At 41.0% G+C, this 10,844-nt stretch overlaps 1 protein-coding gene across 3 annotated transcripts; it reads right to left on the reverse strand.

The window, feature by feature from the left end:
- Positions 1-288: 288 nt before the first annotated feature.
- On the reverse strand, positions 289-10,400 carry LOC111567974 (xin actin-binding repeat-containing protein 1). Of its 3 annotated transcripts, XM_035947750.2 has the most exons (8): positions 10,256-10,400; positions 9,773-9,936; positions 9,564-9,648; positions 9,116-9,469; positions 8,108-8,186; positions 6,244-6,380; positions 5,739-5,786; positions 289-5,307 (listed from the first exon to the last, which is right to left on the reverse strand). In XM_035947750.2, exons 1-8 carry the CDS (start codon positions 10,349-10,351, stop codon positions 565-567), a joined length of 5,706 nt encoding a protein of 1,901 aa, XP_035803643.2. In that variant the 5' UTR covers positions 10,352-10,400; the 3' UTR covers positions 289-564. The 3 variants fall into 3 exon arrangements, with proteins under 3 accessions (XP_035803643.2, XP_035803644.2, XP_035803645.2); XM_035947751.2 differs by lacking the exons at positions 8,108-8,186; positions 9,116-9,469; positions 9,564-9,648; positions 9,773-9,936; positions 10,256-10,400 and adding an exon at positions 7,088-8,096; XM_035947752.2 differs by lacking the exons at positions 6,244-6,380; positions 8,108-8,186; positions 9,116-9,469; ... (1 more) ...; positions 9,773-9,936; positions 10,256-10,400 and adding an exon at positions 7,088-8,096.
- Between the last annotated feature and the right edge of the window lie 444 nt (positions 10,401-10,844).

Here is a 10,844-nt window from a genome sequence, read left to right on the forward strand (position 1 = left end):
CAGGCCAATACGAAGTAAAAAAATAGATGTAACCAACTCATCTTGGCAAAGACAGAACTTGATCACACATTAAGAATCACTGACTGATGATCACAGGTGATTTTTTTTTTAATATTCTTATACCCCACCTTAATTTTTTCTTGCAGTGTTTACAGCAGAAGCAAGTTTTGTGAAAAATGTATTTGTCCGCAGCTATTTTTTCCATCTGATAAACTGGCTTCTGACAGGCTGAGCACCTCTCTCCACTAGCAGGTGCAAACTGATGAGAAAAAAAACATGAGACTGAGCTTAGCGGGAACAAAAAATAATTTCTTGACATAAGCATTCATATCGAATACAAAATCAAAACTCAACATGTGATTTTACTTTTAAAATACAAATCAAACACAGTTTTAAAGAATTCAAGCTAAAAATCAATAACCAAACACATAGGAAAAAGAAAATCTTACACCAGTGATGACTTCATAAATAAACAAACCTGCACTAAATAGTTTCTTAGCAAATAAAGTTATGTACATCACAACATTCCCAGAAAAAAACATGAAAAACACTGCCAGTATTTGGCTATTTAGGCATGAAGGGGTTAATCTGATTGATTGGCAGCTGAACTTCCGGATACGTGGTGACCTGGTATGTCGTTGGACTGATCACTGCCTGACTTGTGGATGTTGTAGTTGTGGTGTCTGGCTGAGTGGTGACGACGGTGGAGGTTTTGGTCGAGTAAAACCGGTTCCCAAAGTTATCGGTCCTCTCGTAGTTCTCAGTGACTGTTTTCGTCCCTATGATGCTGTTACCTTCACGGTCGGTGTGCACCTCGAGCACACTGAGCTCTCGATGAGGGTTAAGTGGGCTGGAAGTGGACTGTTTTTGACCTCCTTTTCTGGGGTTTCTTCTTCTGTTTTGAGCAGGGCTGTTGCACGTCAGTGTCTTTGTTGTCCGAAATTTCTCCTCCAGCTTTGGACTCTCCTTACATGCCGGGCAGATTGAGGTTTCCAGTGCTGCACCTCTTTTATCCATCTTTCTAGCTGCTGACTGGATGGAGATAAACGCAGGTGAAGATAGGGGGCTTGATCGCTGTTTTGCAGAGGCTACTTCAATGCTTTGTCTAGCTGGCTTACCTGTGCTTCCTTGTGTTTTAGCGCTTTCCTGTGCCTTCGTTCTGCTTGATCCAATGCTAATTTTGCTAATATTGCCAGAGGATGGAGAGTCTTTCACAGTCCCTAGGGACTCTCTGAATAGACAAGACAAACCAGCAATATCTGAATCAGATTTCAGTGTAGAGACGGAAAAAAGTGCCTTCTTTATGGCTTGCTCTATGTCCACAAGTCTGGCTAAAGTCTGTTCTTTCAAATTCATGATTTCCTCACTAGCTCGCTCAAGGTCTCCAAACACATGTGCCATAGAGGACTTGCTTTCAGTGCTTTCTCTCAATAATGGCAGCGATTTGTCTTCTACCTTAACCTTCCTTTGTTTCTCTTCGTCAGAGCTGACAACCCAGTCAGGAACGTCCTCGAATACTCTCCTCAGAGACCTCACATCAACATCACTCGTGTCCTGTTCAATTTCTTCAACTCGACTCAGAATGCTCTCCAGTTCCTCCTGCTTTCGCAAGTTGTCAAAAATCTCCATTGCCGCCGTCATGTTCCCCCTCATGATCTCGTCCATGTGAACCGACAGTCGCTGTCGGCGCTCATCTTCTGTTTCCGTTCGTCCCTTTTTCTCCCTCATCTCGACTTTGCTGTCTGGCTTCATTTCTTTCTCCTGCTTGTCTTTACTCACAGCTGTTTGTCCACAGATGTTCACTGAAGGATCAGTTACAATTTGTACTGGTTTTGGATCCCCGTGTGCAGAAACATTTTCCCCACCTGGCTGTTTGTTATCAGGCTGGGCAATTTTGACTCTTTTTGGTTTTACAGGTGCGATCTTCATTGCCTTTTTACCTCCAAATTTTTGACATGCTTCATGGAAATCTAAATGCTTTTCATCTGTTTCATTTAAGTTGTCTTTGGCTGGCACATCCTGGTGGCTTTTCTCCTCTCCTGTGGCTTTCGTATCCTGTTGTCCATTAATCAAATTTCTATCTGTGTCATCATGTTCTGAGGTAACAGTTGAACCTTGGACTTGATGCTTCGCTTCAGCTTCCTGAGACATCCAAACATCTTCACCCGATGGCTCATTTCTTTGACAATCTCCTGAATCAGGTATTAAAACTGTGCTGCTGTTAATTTTAAACAGATCTTGTATATGTTCATCCTTGCATGAAAGTGATGTTTTTGGCAAAAGTTGAGAAACTTGAGGAGCTGTTTCTGTAAGTCTTACTGTTTTAGTTAGGATTGCCTCTGGAGTTTTTATGTTAGCTGATTGATTATCTCTTTCTTTTACCTTCAAATGTTCTGGTTTGGGTGGAATGGCTGGTTTTGGACGAATAGGCCTTTTGCTTTTCTCTGACACAACACTCATAGCTGGTTTATTGGGAGTTCCTGTCTGGTTTGGAGGCTCTGCATTACCTGCAGTCACCTCTTTCCTCAATTGTACTTGATTGGTTACTTGAGCTTCAGTCACAGGACCAGACTCCCCAGTACTGGATTTTAGAACAGATACCACATCCACATTTTGCATTCTCTCTTGGTGAGGTCTGGAGGAGTTTCTGTAGATCATAGCAGCTTTAAAATCTCCTCTCGAGACGTTGATGTTGGATCTCTCCAAGGATTCCAAAGCTGCTTGAATTTTACCCTCAAAAACGACTTCCTCGTCCTCTTGCTTTGTAATTGCGGAACTACTTTCAGATACTGTAGTAGTTTGTTTCTGCACTGCCACTGTGCCTTTTTGACATTCTTTGCCGCATGTCTCAGTCATTTGCACATCGGCAGAATTGGTTTCTTCATGGCATGCCTCTATGTTTTTCTGTTGGAAGTCTGATTTATGTACTGGGATGAAGTTGGAGGCTGATTGATCCTCATTTTCTTGAGGTAACTTTGCTTCTGTTCTTGAGTGTTTGGGGCCAGGAGATTCTTCAGTAAGGATTTTTTGTTTTTCCTCTGAGGAGTGGCACAGTGATTTGGCCTCAATTGTGGCCTGTTGGAGGCTCTGGATTGCAGTTTGAAGGTTAAAGATCTCGTCACTGTCATCTATCACCTCAACTAACTCTGCTTGGTGAACGCTATCGTCATCTTGCTGGTCAAAATGCAGTTTAGACGTCTGAGGTAAAACTTCAAGGTAACATACATCTTCTTGTGCTTCACCACTACATTCCCTGAACGTATTGTTTACCTGCACATTGGAGTTTATCCCTGAACTACATTCTGGAGAGAACTGATTCTTTCCATGTGAGACATTTTGATCTGTAAATGCGTGACCAATGGTGGCAGATGGAACTCGATTGTCAGAGATATTTTTCTTTGGTTCGATTTGACTTTGGTCTCCAGAGAACATGCTTTTTAGTCTCTTTACATCCACTGGGACCCATTCTGAGGTACTTTCCTCTGTCTGATCAGCTCTCTGTTCATATTGAAGCTCCGTGTCCTGTTCTTGAACTGTTGCCTCAGCCTGAAGAGTTTTTAAATACTCCAGGTCTCCCTTGTCAATACAACTCTTGAACAGTTTTACATTCCCCTTCACTTTGATTTCCGGCCTAATTGAACCTTGGTCTTGAGAGGTGTCCGGATGGCCGCTTATGGCTGCTTCCGAAACATCTTTTCTTGTTTCTTTATTTGTGTCACCTCTTACTGGCTCTGGTTTATCAGATACTGTACCTTGTGGAGGGCTATATCTCTTGACATCTTCCTCATCAAAGTAATTGTAAAGGGAATAAACAATGACATTAGCGCAACTGTGCACCTCCTCTTGAATGATCACTCCTTTCCTCAGAGAATTGTCTTGACTGAGAATATCTTCAATGAGCTGAACTACATTGGCAGTTTTAAACTCTATGTCTTTGCTGGTATTGAACTGATGTTGGTGAACAGGTACATTCACCACCGTGGCCTCCATACACCCTTTACTATCCTCTTTTAGGTAAGTGATCTGAGGCTTTAGATTTATCCGTGGAAGCAATTGGACTATGAAGTTTTGAGCGCCACCTTCTGCCACCTCATCGTATTTGATCTCAGGCCCGCTCTCTGACAGCGTGAATTTAGCCTTTTTAGCAATCATTGTCTCATTCACCTCAATGACTGAGCCAGTTGACTGTATGGCTTCAACACTGTAGAGGAAATTCAGTGTTTCCTTGATATTTTCCACCATTGTCTCAATTTCATCCTTGTTCTGATGCCTGATTTTGTCAAAAGGCATCGATTCAAACAGATGGGTCCTATTCTTTACATTAGCTGTGAGGTATTCCTCAGCTGCCCTGCTGTCTCTTGGTTGAATTTGAGTTTTTCCCGTATTCACATAGGAGTGTTCTCTTTCTATGTTTGTTGAGATAAAAGGGTTGTTTTGCAAAAGAGCTGCACTTGTTTTTATTGTTTCAGTGAATCTCTCTGAATCAGGAAGGCTTGTGGAGTCCTCCTCAAAGAATGCTTCACCAGAAGAAACCTCTTCTCCAGAAATGTCCGTGCATTTACCAACATCATGAGAACATGACACTCCCACATCTGTGTTCATGCTTTTACATTTGCTGTGTAAATTGTCTTTGCTACATATTTCAAACTGCTTTTTTTGTTTTTGGACTGCCTTTGTCTCATCCTCAGAAATAGAAACTTTCCCCTGGAACTTATTATCTGGATTTGGCCTGGATGTGTTCACAGACTGATTCTCAAATATCCTTCTGGTCGCCTGAACATCTATTCTTATCATCTCCTCCTCACACTCTCTGGTAGGATCTGGACTAAATCCAACTGATTTGTCATCCTCTGTGATCTCTTTAACACTTTCAGCATGAGGCTCCTCAGAAACAGCTGGTGTTTTACTGAAATCACATCTTTCCACTGTTCCTTCTGCCATGTGTGTCTTGGAGGTGTAAGGAGAGACTTGGTTCCTCTGGCCGCAGTTCTCAAATATCAGGCATCTTGAAAAGACCTCTCCCTCGTATCCAATTTCACCAGCTGTCGACCCTTCTGAGCTCAAAACCTCAGCGAGCTCCTCATCCACAACATCATCCAGCATCTTCAGCTCTGGGTGTGTGTGCTTCAGGAGCCTTCTTAGCTCACATTTCTTCCGCTGTTGGTAGAACTTTTCTTTGGAAATTTGCGATGCCATGTGTTGTTGAGGATGTGCTCCAGAGAAATCTTCCCGTCCTGATTGACATCCGGCAGAAGGAGGTGGAGGAATCTCGTCCTTCCTTTGCTGGGATGTTGAGGCTTCAGACATCTTAGAAGAACAAAATAATGCTCTTACAGTTATTCCCATTTCAACAGGAATTAGCCATCCAGGGAAAACCATGCTCCAGACTTACTTACAGGGATGAGAGGTGCATACTACCGTCCAAATCATGCCGGTTGGACTGTTTTTCACATGCCAGGTGTGAGTGGATTAGCACAACTCCAAAGCAACCACAACCACAATTTAAACCACAAAATGAACAGAGTGAATGAAATGACATTCAATATGTATTATGTTCTTCTAAAGGCAACTGTATGGTTCTCAGGAAAAACAATCAGGTTTTTGATTTTTGAGTTATGTAGAACATGTTACTGTGGAAAATGTTTATGTCATTGTGACAATGCAAATCTAATGTGCACAGAGCAGTCACACCAACCATACCATCATCATGCAAAATATCTGGTGACGTTCGTTTTTACCTTGACTAGTTTTACTCCTTTCCCAGATTTACGTGACTGGTCTTGTTCCTGGATGGAAATAAAAATCAATTCAGGTTTGGTAAACATTACATAAGCAATGTTGTCTCGCTGCCGTGATTTGCTTTATTGGTACTTACTTTATGATGTAATGTAAGAGTCATAAATGATAAATTGCAGTGTGTAGCTGCAGATCCAGACAGTGAGGGATGCTACTACATATAGGTACATGGGTAGATTGATATTTTTATAATTTGTTTATGTCATTCTGAATAAATCCTGAATCATTAAAATTCAGGTTACAAATGTAATATAAATTTCTTCACTTTTTCTGGACTTAACATTTATTTTTGTTTACCTTGTATAGACATCTCTGACATCATTTTCATGATAGTAAGGAAATGTTATCTGAAGTACAATAATTTAAATATGACGTAAACTGTGATTTCTGCACAGCACTGAGGCTCTCAACATAGTCTTTACACATAATGAGTAGACAGATGTTTACCGAACTGTGTGTTGATTCCTTAGGTGCCACTTTTGACAGATAGAGAGCAGACATCGCTTTGACCGAGACAGACAGTTTCTCCTTGGTTTGGATGAAAGAGCTGTCTCTGAAGTCTGCGACTGACCTCCTCTTTTCCTCTGGAGAAACATCAGACACAGCGGTTTGAATGTGTTGGATTTTGTTATGACACAAATTGTACTCTGTAGTCCTTAGAAAGGGCCTAATCAGAGCTGTCTGGGATCCACGTCTAAATAAAGACTGTCATCAATGTCACGTGAGCGCAGGGAGACAGACAAGTTAAACAATGATTCATTTAATCACACACTTCTATGTTCAATGTCCACGTCACCAAACAGTTTGTTAATAGGTACCAATTTGGGGTCACTGGTAATAGCACTTTTCTAAGCTGATATTTAACAGCTGTCATGTGGTCGAGTTATAAATGTACCACTTGTGGCAGAGCAGAACGGATACCTGACTCCACTGGCACACATACTGGGAGTTAAAGGAGACAGTTGACTAAGCATGGAAACACAAAAAGTAAACACAGATACAAATTTGTGTATAAGGGTACAGATGCAACAATAAAGCTGTCGTACACCAGCATCTGGGGAACGTTAAAAGCACTGTGATTTAGCTAAAACTGCAAAAACTCCTTAGTTGCTGCAACATTTTAGTTAATTTATAGTATTTTAAAGCATTGTTTCTCTGCAAAAGCTGTGAAAACTACCAACTGTATGCATTAGATTCAACAGTATACTGTGTAAATGAAGTTTTATGGGTTTAAAGGTAAGTTTTCAAGAGCATGTGCAACCTCTGCTGGTCAAAATATGAATCTACTCACAGAAGGTGAATAATTCCCAGTTCCTTCCTCCCTTTCTTCTGAGTTTCTTCAAATCTGTACAGTCTTTGTGTATTTCAGTAATTTGCTGTAGATTCGTGTCCAGTAATGAAGCTTCTGCTGCTCTCGGTCGCTCCTGCTTTCTGTGTCATTCCTGCCCTAGAGACAGCTGACCCTTTCACCCTCCCACACTTATTCAGGACTTGCAGCACACCGGCTATTTCCGTCGCGCTTTGGAGTGTCCTCCTATTCCCACACCAGGTTGAGTCAATCACAGCTCTTTGCACCGTCACTGTGCTGATGTATCGCCTCTTCCCTTTCATTCATAACATCCACAGCTCTGACCTGAGTCATCGGACTCGAAGGCAGCTTTCCAGGGAATGTTCACCAGGGTGGTGGTATCTAGTTTGGGCTCTTGCATTAAAGACTCTGGCACTGAATTTGGCTGAAGTGAAGAGCTAAACCTATTTTCTTGTAAAATATTGCAGTGGATGAAATGGAAAATATTCATATGGGGACCAATTACAGGGAAAACATGCTCCATTTATACCCAAGTAAATTTCTTTCTTTTTTGGAAACTTTATTTTTTATCCAGGTATCTTTTGTCCTCTGGCTTTGCACCATACTATATGAATTTTTAGAGCCATGCTTGAGGGAATGATGCCAATCATAGTCTCTCACAGCATTTACAGTGCAGTATTTTTAGTCTTATCAGCTGATCTTTGACCTGGAAGTGTATACTTTTAATGGATTTGAAGATGTTTTTATTATTGGTACATACAGTTCCTGACTGGGCTCTGTATCATTAGTTTTAATCTAAATATAATCTAGTTGCACTGATAACTGCACAATAAAGTGGTGCTCTTTTGACCTTAGAAAAGCTTGCCAAGTTTCTCTGAATGTTTCGTTTCACAGCTTTATTGGGCGTTAGTCGGGATAATATGGTGTTCGGGCTGGCAGTTCGTCACAGACTTTGATAAAGGTTGTCGATTCAGATGTAAGACAGTATTTTCTGGTACTCACCATCTTGAGAGGCTGCAATTTTTTCAAAATCAATACCCCCTATTGTTTTTCTCCTCTCAGTCCGAGTCCGATTCACCACCTGCAGAAAGACATAATAGCCTGTAACTGCCATGTTCTCCTATATAACAGTACAGTTGTATGCAAAAGTTTGAGCAAACCTGGAAGAATGACATATTTTATCAATTGAGGAAATGAAGAGAAAGCAGAGCCCCTTCAGCAAACAGACATCAAATGTTGCATTAATTTTCTGAACTTCATTATCTCTTTAGACCTTGTGGGTCATTTGGAAGAACCACCTTATTGAAATGTATATAGAAAACGTAGCAGCACTCGATGACAAAACACGAATAGAAGGAAGAAAAGATTCCAGTAAATGTTAACAAAATCTACAAGTAAATGTTTTACAGTCAGTAAAGGAAGTGAAACTGAATAGAAGACCCAACATGTCAAGAAACGCAAGATAAACTTTGGGAGTGGCGCCTGACAGGAACGTAACTGGGGGCAAACTTTGCATGCAAGACCATCTGAAACTATCACGGAGCTTGAAGTGATCTGAAGGGAAAGTGGCAGAAAATTCACAAAAGCATTCACAAGCTGAGATGTCTGCTAAAGGTGGGGAAGGTCAGTGCTGATTTGGTGCCCAAGCTGTCACTAAAAGGAACCGTGCATTAATATATATTAATTGATTTTTGTATTCTGTTGCAGGGGTTTTATTTGATTCTTTCCACTCCAAAAACCTACAAAATGAAATAATCTCCCTGGTGACGCAAACTTTTGCATACACCTATATGTAATCTTGATTATATTTGTGGAGGCAACATGATAGAATCTCACAATCATGATTTATTCCCATAAAAACACTAGATGACAGTATATGTGATATTTTCTGATGTTTACTTACGTCTGTAAATTAGTACAAGTCAGTAATTGTATTCAGTTTGATTGTTTTTTTCTGATTAACTGGGCCTGAAATTGAACATTTGAGTTAATAATAGTGTTTGTTTTTACCTTTTGAGTCACTTGCTCTTCTTTTGCATCTACTCTATCAACATGTGTTTGTCTCGTCTTTTCCTCTGCAGGGCTCCTTGCATCCTTAACCTCTCCATTCATCACTGGCACATCAGCCGCGGAAGGTGATGTAAAGTTTGCAGCCCTAAAACTGCGCTTGGCTTTGTTTTGCGCTGAATCCTTCGACTCAAACTGGGCTTTAAGGGCCTCGATGGACACAGCGCTGTTCTGAAGGCTGCCCATCGATACGCTGCGGGTCAGACCGGCTCTGACTCTGGACCGCTCCCTCTCCTCATTTCTCCTCATCAGAGTCTCCAGGTTAGTCTCATCTTTTTCTACAAGACGTGGTTTTATCTGGAAAAGATACACACAGGAAATAGCTGCTTGTATACACCTGCACTGGGGATGCAACCAGCTAAAAACACCATATTGTACAGTTATAAGTTACCTCTTTGACCATTTGTTTTGTTTTTCCTTTACCATCATCTGCCACAGTTGTTTGAATGACTGTTACTTTCTCTGTGGTTTGATACCTGTTCCATGCACAAACACAATATTAATGATTTGATAACATAGAAGTACTGCATGCAGAATACTGGACTGTGTGTTTAGTTATCATAGATTTAGAAAGAGGGAGAAAACTCATGTTTCTTCTACCTGGACACTAAGTCTGACACTGATGTCTTTCTGTCCCGCAGTCCTACGTCTGTCCAGGCCGGTTTGTCACATGATGAGGGGATGCTCTTCATTGACTGGACGCGCCTCAGGTTATTCTTCCACTCCATGATCACAGCAGCACAATTTGCAGGTAATTGTATCACCTAGTATACGTGAAGGATAATCAATGGCATCGTCTCTGCTTTGGTGCATTTAAGGCTCCGGATGTCATATTCTATGCATGTTTTAAGATTTATTTTGCCCACTATCATAACACACTAGTGAGCATTTTATCTTCATTCTCCTTACATAATCAGTAACGCACAGCCCTTAATGAATGAGAATGAACGATTTCGACTATGTTGTGCAGTTAAACAGCAACGCAGACAAGTGCAAGAGCCACTCAGTTTACAGATAAGAACTTAAGTTTCATAAAAGCAAGGGTTTCTGATAGGTGAAGGAAATTTGGAGTAGATTTTTTACCTTACAGGTGTCAGTCAGTGTCCGTGCCCTGTGTCGATCACAAGCAGCATCACATGACTTGCACACAAGTGAGCAAAGTCCTTTTTCCTTCCTCATTATCAAACAGTGTGTAAAATGATTGCCGAGAAGGAAACAACAAACAGGATATTCTGTAAAAGCCCTCAGTAGCACAAAGCTGCCCTGTCTGCATCTGGTAATATACATTAAATGCACATTCTAAGTTCTCAATTCAGACAATATTTACCCAACAGCACCCATTTTTGCTGTGTGTCATGCAGCTATTATCTTTACTGTGTGTTTTGTCGGCCGGAGCCTTCAAGAGAGTCATTGATGTTTGATTTGAGGTTATGCCTCAGATGTAATTACTTGATCTTTGAGCAGCAGCACACCATCCATTAAGGTACAATGAGATTAACTTTATTGATCCTGAGGCCGCTTGGATCACTGGAGCAGCAGAGAGTTTAATTTACACAAAGGGGACAACAAGTAGGACATACTGAAAATGAAGGAATTATGAGTAAAATGCAGCTCTGTTGTTTAGGGAGCAAGTTAGTGTGTTGAGTTTTTGCCAGTACTGATTAACAGAGAT

Source organism: Amphiprion ocellaris, chromosome 22 (genome assembly GCF_022539595.1).
Source record: "Amphiprion ocellaris isolate individual 3 ecotype Okinawa chromosome 22, ASM2253959v1, whole genome shotgun sequence".
Taxonomy (NCBI): domain Eukaryota; kingdom Metazoa; phylum Chordata; class Actinopteri; family Pomacentridae; genus Amphiprion; species Amphiprion ocellaris.